Below are 18,777 nucleotides of genomic sequence, written 5' to 3'. Positions count from 1 at the left end.
CAAGTATACCTTACTTTAATGCATACATTTTATGTGACTCTAGTTACCATCCTACAAATTCACCTATATTATTACAGCTGTTTAATAATAATATCATATATAGATATGCATAAACATTTTATAATATGGAACTATGTTTTCAATGAGATATTGTGATAAAATTAGGTTAAACCTATTTTTCCCAGTTGTACTAAGATATAATTGACATAGCTTATATCTATTTTTAATAAACTTTGTTTTCGGAAAAGCTTAGATTTACATAAAAGTCACAAAATACTACAAAGTGTTCACATATGCTTTATTCGGCTTCCTCTCGTGTGACCACTTTATATAATTATGGTACATTTGTCAAATTAAGAAAACAACATTGTATAAATGGAATATTATGGAGCCATCAAAAATGAAATCTTGCCAATTGCAACGATGTGGGTGGAACTAGAGGGAATTATGCTAAGTGAAATAAGTCGGTAAGAGAAAGACAATGATCGTGTGATCTCACTGACACGAGGGATTTGAGAAACAAGACAGAGGATCATAGGGGAAGGGAGGGAAAAATGAAACAAGACAAAACCAGAGAGGGACAAACCATAAGAGACTCTTAATCTCAGGAAACAAACTGAGGGTTGCTGGAGTGGAAGGGGGTGGGAGGGATGGGGTGGCCGGGTGATGGACACTGGGCAGGGTATGCGCTATGGTGAGCGCTGTGAATTGTGTACGACTGATGAATCACAGACCTGTACCCCTGAAACAAATAATACATTATATGTTAATTTTAAAAATTGTATAATACGCAACTATATTACAGATTTTATTCATATTTCACAGTTTTTCCACTACTATCTTTTTTCTGTCCAAGAATACAATAATGCAATCAGAAATCATGTTTCCTTGATTTTCTCATATAAAGTGTATAATAAGAAAACTCAGTGTTAAAAATGGGCAAAGACCTTGAACAGGTGCTTGATCAAAGACAAACAGATGCCAAACAAGCATATGAAAAGATGATCAACATCATTCAATAATAGGAAATCGCACATTAAAACCGCTGTGTGATACAAGGACTCAGATATTGGAATCGCCAAAATCCAAAAAACTTTGAGTATAAAAAGCTGCTGATAAGGGGGAGCAACAGGAATTTTTGATATTTTCTAGAGACGATACAAAAGCATACAGGAGTGTTAGAAGCTAGGCAGAGTCTTGAATGTAGATGACCCCAATTTTTTGAAACGTGATCTAAAAAATCTCTTTTAACAAAACGGCTCTCACTGAGGAGGAGCATTTAGGACAATGGTTGCTTTTACTTGCGTCAAACCTGAGAGGAAATATCAGAGTAAATTTGGCCGTAAGTTAAAAATCCTCTCTTTAGTCATGGACACACCACTTGATCATAGTGAACTACTCCCATTTCTGTGGGGACAGTGGGAAAAGTGGATGTAGGAGACAAATTTTTCTTCACATTTTTGTAGGAACCTTGAGAAGCGACTCGAAAGACCAAAAGGAAATGTTTCCATCTGAAGGTTGAGCCTCAAAACACCCACTAGCCCAGGGCTATGGGTCTCAAAACCCCCAGACTCCTATGCTCCCGAACACAGACAAACCCTGCACTCCCCAAAAACACTGACCTCAAATTCAATCTCAAGTTCACCCCAGGAGCTCTGGTCCATGGAAACTCCCGCCCCTAGCGCGGCAGGCTGCTCCCTGTCGGGACCCCTGGGTGACATCCCTAAGGCGGCCTAGGGGCAGTGATCACGGGTCCGCACCTGCCACCTAGTTTTCAGTCACGCAGCCTGAGTTGACACACAGGCCCCAGGCCCTGACCATCGTCCTTTCGTCATCAGTCTCTGAAGACTACGCCTTAACTCGCGCTCGAATTCCTTGGTGACTGGCCCCAAATAAAACCCCAAATATGGCAAACGTCCCCACGCGCGCTCCTGTTTCACCGGCCAGGCCCCTCACTCGGGACCCACACCCAGTCAGGCGCACCAGACCCCCAGCCTGCGAGGGCTCCCCGGAGGGCGACCGCGACCGAGTGCGGTGCTCTCCGTGCTCCCCGCGCTCCCCGCGCACTCTCCACCAGCGCTGGGGACGTGGAGGGCTGTGCTCACCTACCTGGAAATTCACCTGCCATTGGGGGTTTTATGGAGGCATCCTCAGGGAGAATTGATCAGTTATTAATTCAATTTCCCTCTCTCTTTTCTGAAGGATTGGGGGTGGGGAGGGAAGGGCAGAGGAGACCCAGCTGTTAGTTCTAAGCTTCTGACTATGGCTTCCTCTCTGTGGGGACCAGTCCCATCCAGAAGCCATACAGGAGCCCACCCAGTGCTGCCTCATTAGAATAAAAAATGCCCCTTCCGCTCTCTGCTCAGCAGGGAGCCTGCTTTCCTCTCTCCTTCTGCCTGCCTCTCTGCCTACCTGTGAACTCTGTCAAATCACTAAATAAAATCTTAAAAAAAAAAAGCCCCTAGTGCACTCATCACTTAGTAATTTACAAGGATTTTTGGAATGTGTGCCAGGAACCAGGGGTAGAGACCAATGTATATATTTTCTATTATCTCACAAGGCCAAAGAGTAAGTGCTAAATGATTCTACTTTCCTCATAGTCTATAAATGACAAACTTACAGAATCTCTGATTCCAGGGGTCAGGGTCACAGAAAATTTGACTATGAAGGAGTAGCATGAAGGAGTTTGTGTTGACAAAACAATCTGTGGTGTTGGTTACACAAACCTACGGATGTGATAAAGTTTCTTTTTTTTGTGTGTGTGATAAAGTTTCTTAAAACTATATTTAAAAAAAAAAAGAAAGAAAAATGAGTACATGTTATAACTGGTGAGATCAGGGCACCTGGATGGCTCAGTTGATTAAGTGTCTGCCTTCAGCTCAAGTCATGATCCCAGGGATCAAGTCCCGCATCAGGCTCCCTGCTCAGTGGGGAGTCTGCTTCTCCCTCTACCTTCCCTCCTGTTTGTGATGTCTCTCTCAAATAAATAAACAAAATCTTAAAAAAAAAATCAAAAAACTGGTGAGACCCAAGTAAATCCTGTGGTTAAAAGCATTATAATTTCACTTTCCTCTATTTGATAATGAACTCTGGTTATGTAAAATGTTACCTTTGGAAGTAGCTGGCTGAAGGACATTTAGGAAATTTCTGAAATATTCCAGTGTTTGTGATTCTAAGCTTATTTCAAATTCAAAATTGATGGTACTTATAACTTGGTTAAACACATCCAAATATATTGTTATAATATGAAATTAACATACTGCTTCATTTTGAAATACTTCCAGTATTCTGTAATAACAAACTTGGAACTGAAGAAATTCTCAAGTTAATTATATAATGATACAGGATAGAACACTCCTGCACTGTACATATTAAAATTTAATTCATGGTGAGAGTAACGGCCACTATTTAAAATTTATAAAATCAATGACAAGGCAATCAAATATAGCTTAAGTATCCTGTTCTGGATGCTTGTGAGGTGTGTTATCCGTTATGTTTAGATGTGACAGAATGCTCTCATTCATCATTTCCCCAAGGCTTCAAGGCTTCTTTCCTCTAAGTTGTCTGATGTTTTGCTGAAGTCCACCACATCCAATGTGTTCCTAAGTTATTTCTGTATGGATTTCCTGGCAAATATATTACTTCAAGCCCTACTGTATTCATTGCCATAGGAAGTACTTGTCTAGTGTAACTGACATCTGTCGAGGTCTTACTTCCCGGCAAAGGTTTTCCCACAGTTACATTCCTGCCAACTGGAAATACTCATTATCTGTGATGATCACATGATAGGGTCCACTTCCCACTGAAGGCTTTCCTCGTCTTTCACATTCATAGAATCTATTTCAGTCTACACTTTTCAGATGTATAATGTCCTAAAACATTTTCATCAAGGCCAATTGTGAGTTGTTTTGTAAATGTTTTCAACATAAAATATGACACAATTGATCACTCAAGATGATACCATTCTTTGCACTGTTATTTTCATTACATACTATTATCTTGAGGGCCTACAACTGGAGACAGGTTATCCCAAAGGGACTATCTATGAATTCTCTTATGTTTAACAAGGATTGACAAGTGGGCAAAAGCTTTCCCACAATCACTGCATCCATAGGGCCTCTCTCCCGTATGTTTTCTTTGATGAACATTGAGCCCTGACTTTGTGGTGAAGGCTTTCCCACATTCCCCGCATTCATACGGTTTCTCTCCTGTGTGAATTCTCTGATGGGTAATGAGGTCATTTTTACGCAAAGAAAATTTTCCACATTCAGGACACGCAAAGGAAGTTTTTCCTGTGTGAAATCTCTGATGTTGTATGAGGCAGGTTTTCTTCCTGAAAGCTTTATCACATTCATTGCATTTGTATGGTTTCTCCCCAGTATGAGTTTGCTGATGTATACCCAGAGTACTCTTCATGGTGAAGCCCTTTCCACATTCACTGCATATATACGGTTTCTCCCCAGTATGAGTTCGCAAATGGGCGATGAGCATGCTTTTTCCAGTTAAGCCTTTGCCACATTCGTTACAGATGTAGGGCTTCTCTCCTGTATGAGTGCGCCTATGTACATTGAGATGACTCTTCTCTGTGAAGCCTTTTCCACATTCATTGCATATATAGGGTTTCTCTCCTGTATGAGTTCGTTGATGTCCAATCAGCCGTATCTTTGCTGGAAAGCCTTTCCCACACTCACTGCATATGTAAGGTTTCTCTCCTGTGTGGGTGCGTTGATGGACAACCAGACGGTTCTTCACAGTGAAGCCTTTCCCACAATCACTGCATATATACGGCTTCTCTGCAGTATGAGTCCGCTGATGCACAATGAGATCACTCTTCATGGTGAAGCCTTTTCCACATACACTGCACACATAGGGCTTCTCTCCTGTATGCGTTCGCTGATGTCTGATGAGAGGACTCTTCAAGGTGAAGCCTTTTCCACACTCACTGCACGTGTAGGGTTTCTCTCCTGTATGAGATCGCTGATGTACGACGAGACAGTGCTTCACTGAAAAGCCTTTTCCACATTCGCCGCACGCATACAATTTCTGTTCTGTATGAGTTTGCTGATGTGTGATAAGACTGTTCTTCAAGGTGAAACCTTTCCCACATTCACTGCATATAAAAGGTTTCTCACCAGTGTGAGTTCGCTGATGTGCAACAAGACGCCTCTTCTCGATGAAGCCTTTCCCACATTCACTGCATATATAAGGTTTCTCTCCTGTATGAGTTTTCTGATGTGTAGTGAGACTGAACTTTGTAGAGAAGGCTTTCGCACATAGACTGCATGCATGGGGCTTCTCTCCTGTATGAGTTCGCTGATGATAAATAAGCCGACACTTCTTGATGAACGCTTTCCCACATTCATTACATGTATAAGGCTTCTGTCCCATATGAGTTTTCTGGTGTAAACTGAACTGTGATTTCTTGAGGAACGTTTTGTCACATTCGGTACATTCGTGTTTCAGTCCTGTATGAATTCTCTGATGTTCAGTTAGCCTGGATTTTCTAGCGAATGCCTTCCCACACAGACTGCATCCATGAGGTTTCTCTCGAGTATGAACCCTCTGATGATCAATGAGCTGAGACACCTTGACAAAGGCTTTCCCACAGTCACCACATACATGGGCTTTCTGCATGTTGTGAGTTCTCTGCTGTTTAATGACCTGGGAATTATTGTTGATGGGTTTTACACTTACAGGACATTTTATTACACTATAAAATTGTTCATGGTTAGTATGAAGAAGGGATTTCGCATCTTCATTAAACTCAGAGTTCTTTGAGTTATAGTTTGTACCTCTGCTTTCAAAACTTAAATTTGATTTTAAAGGTTTTTCACGTAAGTCAAATATATCATAATTTTGTTTTAACAGGAAATGACTTTCACTCTGATTAAGAATATTTGCAAATGTATTATGTTCACACCATTGTTCCACACGCTTCTGATTGCTTCGATTTTCCAAGTGACACTGCAGAGAATCACCAACGTTCCTGATTTCTAAGAGAGAGAAGAACAATGAATCATTCTGTAATCTCTCATAATCTTAGCTTGGAATAAAACTGTTTTAAAAATGCCTTCACATTGGGCGCCTGGGTGGCTCAGTGGGTTAAAGCCTCTGCCTTCAGCTCAGGTCATGATCCCAGGGTCCGGGAATCGAGCCCCACATCGAGCCCCACATCGGGCTCTCTGCTCCGCAGGGAGCCTGCTTCTTCCTCTCTCTCTGCCTGCCTCTCTGCCTACTTGTGATCTCTATCTGTCAAATAAATAGAAAAATCTTTAAAAAAAAAAAAAAAGTTAAAAATAGAACTACCCTAGGGCACCTGGGTGGCTCAGTCAGTTAAGCGGCTGCTTTCGGCTCAGGTCATGATCCCAGGATCCTGGGATCAAGCCCTGCATCAGCCTCCCTGCTTGATGGGCAGCCTGCTTCTCCCTCTCTACCACTTGTGCTCTCTCACATGCTCTCTCAAATAAATAAAATCTTTAAAAAAAAAAAAATAGAACTACCCTATGATACAACAATTGAACCAGTAGGTATTTACCCAAAGGATACAAAAATACAGATTTGAAGGGGCACATGCACCCTGATGTTTATAGCAGCATTACCAACAAGAGCTAACATATGGAAAGAGCCCACATGTCCACCGACTGATGAATGGATAGAGAAGATGTGATACACAGACATACAGACAATGGAGTATTACTCAGCCAACAGAAAGAACGAAATCTTGCCTGTTGCAATGAAATGGATGAAGCTAGAGTGTACTATGCTAAGTGAAATAAGTCAGTCAGAAAAAAACAAGTATCATAGGATTTCACTCATATGTGGAATTTAAGAAACAAATGAACATATAGGAAGATACATGGAACATACAGAAGGGAAAAAAAGAGAGAAGCAAACCATGAGACTCTTAACTACAGAGAACAAACTGAGGGTTGCTGGAGGGAGGGAGGTGGGGGATGGCCTCAACGGGATGGGTATTAAGGAGGGCACTTGTGATGAGCACTGGGTGTTGTATGTAAGTGATGATCACTAAATTCTACTCCTGAAACCAGGATTGAACTATATGTTAACTAACTAGAATTTAAATAAAAATTTGAAAAAAAAAAAAAGATAAAGAACATATGGTATACGCACATAATGGAATATTGCTAAACCATAAAAAAGAAGGAAATCTTGCCATTTGCAACAAAATGAATGGATCTAGAGGGTATAACACTAAGTGAAATACGTCAGCCAAAGAAAGACAAACACCTTATGATTTTACCCGTATGTGGAATTTAAGGAAAAAAACAAGTGAACAAAGCAATGAGACAAACAAAAAAGCAGACTCTTAAATACAGAGAAGAAACGGATAATTGCCAGAAGGAAGGTGGATGGGAGGATGGGTTAAATAGATAAGGGAGTTAAGAGCAACTTATCTTGATGAGCAGAGAAATATATAGAATTGTTGAATCACTATATTGTGTACCCAAAATGAATATAACACTGTATGTTAATTATACCTCAATAAAAAAAAAAGAATCAGAATCAAGGTCTTAAAAAATTAGTGGAAATTCCATTTTGTCATCACTTTAGAAACTGGAAAGTAATAATAAATGGCCACAGCCAGTGTCAGGGCATGACTGATGAATTACAAAAAAAAAAAAAAAAAGTGAAAGCAAAAGCTTTAGGAAAATAAAAGCAGTGATAGTATCTAGTAACTAAAGAAAAATCTGAATTAGCAAAACCATGAAGGAAATTACTTGAAGCAGACTTAAATTATGACCTGGTTTGGGTTGGAAATCATGTAGCATGTTAAAAAAGGTATTTTCTTGTTAATCAAATGACCTTTAAGAAGGGAGCTCAGGGGCACCTGGATGGCTCAGTCGGTTAACCATCCAACTCTTCGTGTTTGCTCAGGTCATGATCTCCGGTTGTGATACTAAGCCTTGTGTCAGGCTGTGGAGCCTACTTAAAATTCTCTCTCTACCCCACTCCCCTCCAAAAAAGAAGAAACCTCAGCAAGCAGAGAACATGCCAGGATAGGGAGAAATTTAAAACGTGTAGTTGTGTTGAGCTGAAAAAGAACCTAAATTTAAAAAAAAGATGGGGAGGGGCGCCTGGGTGGCTCAGTGGGTTAAAGCCTCTGCCTTCGGCTCAGGTCATGATCCCAGGGTCCTGGGATCGAGCCCCGCATCGGGCTCTCTGCTCAGCAGGGAGCCTGCTTCCTCCCCTCTCTCTCTCTGCCTGCCTCTCTGCCTACTTGTGATCTATGTCTGTCAAATAAAGAAATAAAATCTTTAAAAAAAAAAAAAAAAAAAAAAAAAGATGGGGAGAAGATGATTCCCGTTCTCACACACAAAATGTGAAGTCATAGGCTAGCTACCATGAAGAAGGCTAAATAAAATACATAGAAAGAAAGCAGGCATTAGACTGTATTAAGAGAGAAGCCAATTAGGATGTATGAAGAGAAGGGAAAGAGGTTAATTCATGGGAATAGAGGAAGCTTTTTAGAGTTATGAGAACTGAGAAGAAAATGAAAACAGGGGCGCCTGGGGGCTCAGTGGGTTAAAGCCTCTGCCTTCCGCTCAGGTCATGATCCCAGGGTCCAGGGATCGATCCCCGAGTCAGGCTCTCTGCTCAGCAGGGAGCCTGCTTCCTCCTCTCTCTCTGCCTGCCTCTCTGCCTACTTGTGATCTCTGCCTGTCAAATAAGTAAATAAAATCTTTAAAAAAAAAAAAAAAAAAGAAAAGAAAAGAAAAAGAAAATGAAAACAGAAGTATGGAGAGAGAACCTCCAGGGTTCTGGTGGGAAAGTGGGGGAGGGGAGCCAAGGAACAACATAAATGCACATAAAAACCAGGTTATCATGGAGACAAAGCATCCAAAGTGGGGTCAGATATTATGGAAGGAAATCATTATTTCCTAGTAATGCAGGTAAGCAGAGTAGTAAGAAAAAAGTGATTAACTTAAAGTTGTTTTTTTCCAGAGAGGCCTGGAAAGTGGAATTTCATAGCAGGAGAGGTGGTAACACAGGGAAAAACACTGTGACAGCGGATGAAGAAGAGGAAGATTAGAAAATCCTGGGAGGGAGAGCCTGGCTGGCTCAGGCACTGGAGCATGTGACTCTTGATCTCAGGGTTGTAAGTTCGAGGCCCATGTTGGGTGTACACATTCTTAAAAATAAAAATCCTTCGAGGCACCTGGGTGGCTCCGTGGGTTAAAGCCTCTGCCTTCGGCTCAGGTCATGATCCCAGCGTCCTGGGATCAAGGCCCGCATTGGGCTCTCTGCTCAGCAGGGAGCCTGCTCCCCCCCCCCACCCCGCCTGCCTCTCTGCCTACTTGTGATCTCTGTCTGTCAAATAAAAAAATTTTTAAAATCTTTAAAAAAAATAAAAAAATAAAAATCCTTAAAGAAACTTAAAAAGGGGTGCCCAGGTGGCTCAGTAGGTTGAGCATCCGACTATTCATTTCGGCTCAGGTCATGATCTTAGGTTGTGGGATCAAGACTTGCGTCAAGACTCCATGCTCAGTGGGGAGTCTGCTTGACGATCCTCTCTCTGCCTCTCCCTCTGTCCTTCCTCCTGCTCATACACACTTTCTCACTAAAAATAAAGAAACAAATCTTTCTAAAAAATAACAAGAGGGGCGCCTGGGTGGCTCAGTGGGTTAAGACTCTGCCTTTGGCTTAGGTCATGATCTCAGGGTCCTGGGATCGAGCCCCACATAGGGCTCTCTGCTCAGCAGGGAGCCTGCTTCCCTTCCTCTCTCTCTCTGCCTGCCTCTCTGTCTACTTGCGATCTCTCTCTCTCTCTGTCAAATAAATCAACAAAATCTTATAAAAAATAAAGTAAACAGGGATCCAATCTCAAAAGAAAAAAAAGGAGCATATTTTCCTCTAAACTTCAACAAAGAAAAAGAATTCTCACATGAGAAAAGAGATACAGGGACGGGCAGTTGACGTTTCCTCAGACACGGTCACAGTCCTGATGCCTTCTCTGAATGACCAAACACTACTGAGCCGCCCACCTTGCCCGTTCTGACTCACCTGGGCAGATCGGACTGTGCATTTCATCTTCTCTCATCCAAAGTTCTCCTCGCTCCAACTTGGACAGTGCATCTGGTTTGCCGACCTGATACCCTGTTCGTGAGAAAAGACAGAAGACTCAGTGGACTGGGGTACATCAAGAAGGGATACTGTTACATTTTTAGGAACTAAATAGGTTTCACACCTGTAACATCAAGGCTTTTCTCACAGAAGATGGGACATTATACCCTCTTGCCTAAGGCAAGAGAAGGATCTGAGCATCTACCATTTCAGAGTATAAAAGAGTTAAGTAGCTGAGAAAGAAAGAGCCACTGGCAGAGCGCCCTGTGAGTGACCCAGGGGAGCTGTCCTCACCCACTGACACCAGGTTCCTATAATTTTCCAACATCATGTCCCGGTACAGGTCCTTCTGAGCAGGGGCCAGGAGCTGCCACTCCTCCCAGGTGAAGTCCACGGCCACATCATCAAATGTCAGGAATTCCTGTTATAACACAGTTATGTTTAATGAAGTGATATTCTTGTGGTGATATGGAAAAAAACAGATAAAGGAAGTTATTCTGCTCATTTCACTATATAGGAAATGGTGGTTTTTATTCTTTAATACATTGTGATAGAAAAAATCTTGTATAATATTATGTCATGTGCAATCTTCTATTCATTCAACGACCTTGAAAATTTAAGGAAATTTCTGTAATATGTGTCACAAAATCCTCCTGCTAGTGTAGGAATCTATAATCTATACATATTTGAGAATCTCTTTGCCAATACTGAACTACATAACACTTATAAGCAGACAAATAATATAGATTTCTAAATTCACCATGAGCATTCAAGCTAACACCAAAACCAGTAATGAAGAGACTGCAGATAAGACAATACGTACTTATTTCAGTGGTTAATAAAATAGACAAAAGAAACTGTATAAAACATGTATAAAGCAAAAGGATTAACAGATGACTAAGCAAATTTTTTTTAAAAAACTATAAAGAACACATTTATGGACACATACATATATGTATACATGCATATCATTAGGCAGGGTTAATACCGTAATAGATACAATGAAGAAACAGCTGTAGGAAACACATTTTTACATTTATAAGTAGTAGGGGCAGTTAAGGACCTCACTGACCACAATACCTCTCTGAAAAACCATCAAAGACCTATGTGAACTTCAGAACTACGTGCCATGAAATATTAACATCCCTCAAGGAACCAGTCTGTTTTCTCCTCACACTTGATGCCTGTGATATTGTGATATAAGAAGTCTGTATTTCGTATTCATCTCTGGTTCTTTGCACAACAGCTCCTAAAGTCCTGGAATTTCCCAAGTGGTTGGGGTGGGAGGGGCATCTTGCATTATTTGTAATAAGCTCCTTTCAACCAGACCTGAATATACATTAATGAGGTAACACTAGTGGGACCCTAGATACCCTGAGGATATGGCTGGTTGCTAGGGAAACCAACCTATTGATTACAGGGCTGGAACTTTCAGCCCCACCCCAGCTGTCCAGGGGAGGGAGAGGGACTGGAGATTGAGATAATCACTAATGGCCAGTGATTTAATCAAGTGCCCCTACATGATGAAACCTCCATAAAAAACACAACACTCCAGGGGACACCTGGGTGGCTCAGTGGGCTAAGTGTCTGACTTTGGCTCAGATCATGATTTCAGGGTCCTGGTATGAGCCCTACATCGGGTTCCCCGCTCAGTGGGGAGTCTGCTTGTCCCTCTCCCTCTGTACCCCCTACCTTGTGCACATATGCACATGCTCGCTCACTCTCTCTCAAATAAATAAATAAAATATTAAAACAACAACAACAAAACTGACTCACACTACACTACAGGGCTCAGAGAAGTTCCAGGTTGGTGAACATATCAAGGTGCTGGGAGGGTGGCTTATTTCGAGAAGGCTGGGAAGGTACTTGCTCCTTCTCCCACACCTTGCTCTGGGCTTCTCTTCCATTTGCCTGTTTCCACCTTCTATTCTTTATAATAAATTGGTAAATGTGAAGTGAAGTGTTTTCCTGAGTTATGTGAGTCACTGTAGTGAATTATCAAAACGAACAAAGGGATGGTGAAAACTGTCTATTTGGAGTCAAGTCAGAAGTATGAGTACTCTGGGCACCCAATACTTGGCATCTGACATGAGGGCAAACTTGTGGAATACGATAGTAAATCCATGTAGTCAGTGTCAAGATTTAATCAAATTGTAGACAGGTGGTATCTGGAGAGTTGGAGAACTGGTCATTTGTGTACAAAAACTCACGTTTGGTGTCAGAAGTGTTGGCAGTAGACATATCACAGTAATGCTTACCATGTAACTTACCAAGATTTTCTTGTGATGATTGTCAGAGATATTTGCAGCAAACTGACAGCTCATGTGACCTACAGGGTCTTACACAGTCACATATATTCATTCCAACATGAATCACAAAGTATGAATCCTATGAAAAACAGGTTCCTGACCCTACTTTGCCCAGATTTCTCCAGATTCTACTATTCTCAATTTAAACTTTTCTTTTTAATTGCACTGATCTTTTTTTTAGTCGATTTCTACAAATCCATTGAGAAATAAAGGAAAGAATCAAAGAGCCCAAAAGTCACCTGGGCCTGGATCATCATCTTTTGATTTGGGGAAACGGCTGCTAACTTGGATGCTCTGTCTTTAGCTCTTCCGGATCAGCTCTAAATTTCTGTTCAAAAATCTCAGTCTCCAGTCAATGGTCTCCCCAGAAATGACGTCATCTAAGTCTTGGAGTCTTCTCCTCCCTTTTCCCTTGATCTGTCTAGTTCCTGGAGAGCCAGCACCTACAGGCTGAAAAACAAATTACTCTGAGCGGCACATTCTCTTTAGGCCCAGATGTTGTCACTGTTGCTGTGCATTCACCTTACACCAAGGCCCCAAAAGATCTATCTTTTTATTAAGTACTCTGGGCCAAGAAAACATAAAATTCGGAATGTTTGGGAAGCACACCTTTCTTCTGTACAGTGGAAGCAGTGTGACTATCAAAGGGAATGTGGGACAGAGACCCAGAAGAGCGTGATACCCAGCGGCAGGGAACTCCTTAGGTGGATTCATTTTAGGAAAGAAGACATACAGACAGTTAAGCTGCACACATTTTAGTTTTTTAAATTAATTTATTTATTTACATATCGAAAAAGAGGGAGCAACTGTGAGCAGGAGAGGGGCAGAGGGAGAGGAAGAGAGAGAATCCCAAGCAGGATCCACGCACAGCACCGAGCCCAACAGAGGCCTCAATCTCATGACCCTGAGATCATGACCCGCGCCGAAACCAAGAGATGGATGCTTAACCGGCTGAGCCACCCAGGCGCCCCATTATCTTTGAAATCATGCATATCCATCCCCCTTTTCAAAAGTCTTCTTACATCCCAGGCTGCATACATTCTGATTTTGAGAACATCGTGCTAAGCAAAAATTAAGTGGGGTCTTATTTAATTTCTCATTTCCATCCATTTCTTGATACTTTGCAGAGAATTATAAGTATAAACCTATATAGGATAGCCAGCAAAAATATTCTTTAGAAATAGAACTGAAATAAAGACATTTTCAGGCAAAAGCTGAGAGAATTCTTCATCAGAAAACCTGGGTTACAGCAAACATGAATGTTCTTCAAGCAAAAGTAAAGGATCCACCAACATAAACAGAAGAGCAAGGAGTCAAGAGAAACAAAACTGGTAAGAGTTTAAGTCTAACTTAGTACCACATGGGGATGCCTGGGTGGCTCAGTCGGTTAAGTGACTGTCTTTGACTCAGGTCTTGATCCCAGGATCAAGTCCTGCGAGGGGGAGGGAGGGTCCTCGTTCAGCAGGAAGCCTGCTTCTCCCTCTGCCTGCCACTCCCCCTGCTTTTGCTCTATCTATCTCTGTCTCTCTGACAAATAAAGAAATATCTTAAGAAAAAAAAAAAAAAGGTCAATTATGAGTATTCACCTAACATGTCTATATACCTCTTTAGACAGGTGGCTGGTTACAACATTTAAATAGAAAAAGTCTATACCATCTATTTTTTTAAAATTTTAAGGATTTTACTTATTTATTTGTCAGAGAGAGAGAGCCAGCACAAGCAGGGGGAGCAGCAGGCAGCAGTCAGAGGGAGAAGCAGGCTCCCCACTGAGCAAGGAGCCTGATGCTGGACTTGATCCCAGTGGGATCATGACCTGAGCTGAAGGCAGACGCTTAACCAACTAAGCCACCCAGCTGTCCCTATACCATCATAAAGCACACATAGGTCAAGGTCAGTGTTAAAGAACAGGGCATTTCATGGGAATAATTTAACATTCAATTTAAAACAGTCAAAGTATTGCTAGTAACCTAAAAATCTACTTCTAAGTTAGAATTTCTGAAAAGGAAATACTGGCAACAGCGTAGTATTTGATAGGACATATAGTTTCTTCATTATAGTTTTCATAAGAGCACTTACATTTTAAATCAGAAAATTATCAGCATTCTATAACTAAAATTGTGTTGCTAGATCATTAATTTAAGTTCATAGCTTCAAAAGTTTTCATACTGGGGCACCTGGGTGGCTCAGGAGGTTAAGCCTCTGCCTTCGGCTCAGGTCATGATCTCAGGGTCCTGGGATAGAGCCCTGCATCAGGTTCTCTGCTCAGTGGGGAGCCTGCGTCCCCCCTCTCTCTGCCTGTCTCTCTGCCTACTTGTGATCTCTCTGTCTGTGTCAAATAAATAAATAAAATCTTTTTTTAAAAAAGTTTTCATATTTCCTGTACCCTGGGGCAAATGATATATTATATGTCAATATAAAAAATAAAAAATTTTATAAATAAATAAATAAATAAATAAAATAACGAGAAAAAAAGTTTTCATACTTAAAAAAAAATAAAGACAGAAACAAGGGGGAGGCAGGGAGAGAGCAAATGAGTTATAAATACAAATTTTACAAAGCACAAAACCATAAATATGGGGAAATCACCAGCCTTTTTATTCAAATATACTAGGTTCCTACCATCACAGATCACCATTTTAGGCTATTTTACTTCACTGAATCTTCGAAACCACCCCTGAGGGAGATTTTGACTTCTTTTTGCTATCAGGGAAACAGACACAGGTCACATCAATCACGCAGTGGATTGAAATATCAGATTCAGGGGCACCTGGGTGGCTCAGTGGGTTAAAGCCTCTGCCTTCAGCTCAGGTCATGATCCCAGGGTCCTGGGATCGAGCCCTACATCGGGCTCTCTGCTCAGCGGGAAGCCTGCTTTCCTTCCTCTCTCTCTCTGCCTGCCTCTCTGCTTACTTGTGATCTTTGTCTGTCAACTAAATAAATAAAATCTAAAAAAAAAAAAAAAAGAAAGAAAGAAATATCAGATTCATTTCAAGGGTGCCTGGGTGGCTTAGCCAGTTAAGTGTCTGTCTTCCGCACAGGTCATGATCCTGGAGTTCTGGGATTGAGCCCCTTATTAGGCTCCCCGCTCAGTGGGGAGTCCGCTTCTCCCTCTCTTTTTGTCCCCACCTCCAGCTTGTGCTCTCACCCCCTCTCAAATAAATAAATAAAATCTTTAAAAAATTAATAAAAACAAGATTCAATTCATTCCAAAATGCACCTTCATTCCACTTCACAGCTGGTCAAGACCATCTGTAAATAAGAAATCTGTCCATTGGGTAAACAAAGGAAACAAGTAAAAAGCTATTAGAACCCTATTAGTCATGTAATTCCAGAGGCATTTAGAGTAACGTACAGGACTGCAGCTGTCTTTAGAATGCACCGAAACCAACAGAAGACTGACTCATGATGTGTCTGGGTGGCTCAGGCGGTTAGGCTCCTGACTCTTGATTTTGGCTCAGGTCATGATCTCAGGGTTGTGAGACGGAACCGGTCTCAGGCTCTGTGCTGGGCATGGAGCCTGCTTGGAATTCTCTCCCCGCCCCCCCCCCACCACCTCTCCCTGCCTGTAACAAAAAAGACTGCTTCATGAACAAAGGATGGACAGAGGGTGAGATAACTGGTAGAGCTAGTCTAGTAGGACACTAATGGTAGAATCTAGGTGGTAGGTGTATGGATGGATACTTTAACATTCTTTTGATATTTCTGTATGTTTGAAAATCTTCCATGCTAAAATGCTAGGTGGAGGGAAAGATACTGCAATAAGAATTTAGTAGCGTGGCCAAGTAGCAAGTAGATATTTAAAGTTAATTGATCTTTTATAGTCTAGAAAATTATAAGGAAAAGGGAATCAGAAAGGAATAACACACTTACAACTGCGATTTAAAAAAAAAAAAGTCTACATTGCCAATGAAAGGCAGGGGAACAACAAATCCATGAGTAAATGCATAATCGTGAAATGTCCCCAAAATGATACCTAAACATTTCAAACATTTCACCTTTATACAAACATACGCAAACACTGACTACGAATCCACTCACAATACCACTGGTTCATACATTAAAATCATTTGTAAATGTTTATTACCTGAAATAGGGGAACAGAGAAAATCACTGTACCATTTACACAGTTTATCTGAATTATCAACATTAAGCACGTAACATGAAAGCCTCAAACTGGAATGGACTAAAATTCAGACAAGGGTTATCCCTTGGGAACAGAACTTAATGACAAGAGATGTTCTTTTGCTTGGGTCAGACGGAGTCTGAAAAGAAATATCCCGGAGCAACGTGCAGGACTCTTGCAGGACAAAGGAGAAAAGGCTGCAACTTAAACAGGAAACCGCTACGAGGTATGCGGGATCATTCATCTCGCCAGAAACTTTGAAGTTCGACAGTAAGGGGTGATGTTGGGGGCCAAAGAGGGTTTGAAACTAGAGCCGAAGACCTGGGGCTACGGGGCAGAAGGGGGAGGCGAAGGCACCTCGCGTGAGTGGCAGCAGCCAAGCCACGGGCCTCCGGGCAGCCCACACTCCAGCTGCGGCGCGGACGCTCGGGGCAGCCCCCCCGAACCCCGTGTACCCCACAGACCCCTGCACGTGAACCCCGAAACAGCGCCTCGTCTTCGAGCCCCGAACCAAATGCGCACCGTATGCAGCCGTCCCTGACAGCCACCACCCTCCGGCTAGCCATCTCCGAGCCCCAGAGAGTAAACGGCCCCCGGATGTGCCCTCGGCCCCCGGTCGCTGTTCCCCAGGGATCTTGAACCACGAGCCGCGAGAGCGACTCCGGACTGGGGCGAGGGGCGCCACAAGCGCACACCCCAACACGGCGGAACACCCACCCACGCCCTCCTCCGGCTGGAGTCCCGGCCGCGTCACCCCAGGCGGACGCCGACGGCCCCTCCTCAGCCACCGCCCACGAACAGCCCCAAACACTGACCTGATTTTCGCCACACACCACCACGACCTGTCGGCGCCTGAACTTAACTTCGCCGAACTTCGTCCGCGTGGCCCGGCACCGCCGGACGGTGGCCAACAGGGGTCTGAGGCATTTGTAGAGAAAAGGCAACTGCATCCCGGCTTTTCCGCTGCGGCAACATGGCCGCGCCCGGGCCGTGCCCCAAGGGGGCGGCCATCTTAGATCACGGTCGTACGGGCCGCCGAGGGGCCCCTTCCGTGCTCGCGAGCAGGCACGGTTGGGAAAGAGGAAGGGCCGGTGGGTCCCGGCAGAAGCGCACAGGTGTCTCCAGGCTGAAGCCTAAACGGGGCAAAAACGGCGCAAAAACGGCGCGGCGGAAATCCCTTTCAGTGAGCCGACTGGAAAATTAAACTTAGATGGCTCCGTGGGCACTACCCCGTTAAAGGAAAGTGGAGGTATCTGTCCAGCACAGAACTCGCTTGGGGAGAGGCGAACCCACCTACGGAAGCCTCCTCCACCGAGTTTCTAGCAAAAATGGGTTTGAAGAGACTTTTGGACAAAGCAGGACATCCGCAGAAGCTCCGGGGGCACAGGGATGATTAGTCACTGACTAGGAAATAAAAGCGTCGAAATGAGCCAGTTAGGCTTGGGGGCAAGTAATGGGGGTTAAAGGCCATGGCAAGTCATAAAAGGTCAGTGCCCAGGGCGAAAGCTGACCCGAGGACCCAGGCGGATCTTTCCGTGGGTCCAGAGAGGAAGGCAGGCTCTGAGGACCAAAGGCCAGAAATAGGGAAGAATGGAGGGAAAGGCCTATGCATGTGAAATTGCCAACTATTTTCCAGTTAGTGTACCAACCCATTCCACCATCCATGTATGACAGCCACTCTCCACGTCCTATTAAAAGAGGAATAGGAGAAAGACCAACTAATTTTTTAAATAGCTCAGTAATAAGCCACTTATTTTTTAAAATTGCAAATATCCGATTTTTTAAAGTGCATCTAATATTCAAATAAGTGCAAAGTGAACAGGAAGCAAAAATATGTTAAGCCTTAATATTCATAAAGGCTGAACGATGAATAACATTCAGAGTGGCGAGGCCATGCGATAAAGACACTCTATTGTGCTAAGTCTTATTTTTCTCATCTGCATAGGTAAATTGTCCACCACATATGGCTTTGAGTGAACTGAGATGTTACTGTCTTGCTTATCATAGTTGGAAGTTTAAAATGCACATTTTTTTTGTTGTTTTTTTTAAAGATTTCATTCATTTATTTGACAAACAGAGATCACAAGTAGGCAGAGAGGCAGGCAGAGAGAGAGGGGGAAGCAGGCTAACTGCCGAGCAGAGAGCCCGATTCGGGGCTCAATCCCAGGACCCTGAGACCATGACCTGAGCTGAAGGCAGAGGCTTTAACCCACTGAGCCACTCAGGCGCCCTAAAATGCACACATTTAATATTAGGTATTTG

At 42.8% G+C, this 18,777-nt stretch overlaps 1 protein-coding gene across 2 annotated transcripts; it reads right to left on the bottom strand.

The window, feature by feature from the left end:
* Window positions 1-3,171: 3,171 nt before the first annotated feature.
* ZNF615 (zinc finger protein 615) lies at window positions 3,172-17,659 on the bottom strand. Of its 2 annotated transcripts, XM_080829071.1 has the most exons (5): window positions 17,331-17,659; window positions 12,632-12,842; window positions 10,378-10,504; window positions 10,024-10,116; window positions 3,172-5,993 (listed from the first exon to the last, which is right to left on the bottom strand). In XM_080829071.1, the coding sequence occupies exons 2-5, from the start codon at window positions 12,647-12,649 to the stop codon at window positions 4,039-4,041; spliced, it is 2,193 nt and encodes a 730-aa protein (XP_080685197.1). In that variant the 5' UTR covers window positions 12,650-12,842; window positions 17,331-17,659; the 3' UTR covers window positions 3,172-4,038. The 2 variants fall into 2 exon arrangements, with proteins under 2 accessions (XP_080685197.1, XP_080685196.1); XM_080829070.1 differs by lacking the exons at window positions 12,632-12,842; window positions 17,331-17,659 and adding an exon at window positions 12,354-12,584.
* Window positions 17,660-18,777: the final 1,118 nt, after the last annotated feature.

This window comes from Martes martes (assembly GCF_963455335.1).
Source record: "Martes martes genome assembly, chromosome: 17".
Classification (NCBI taxonomy): domain Eukaryota; kingdom Metazoa; phylum Chordata; class Mammalia; order Carnivora; family Mustelidae; genus Martes; species Martes martes.
The sequence above is the reverse complement of the archived record's forward strand: the minus strand, read 5'-3'. Positions and strand labels throughout refer to the sequence as shown.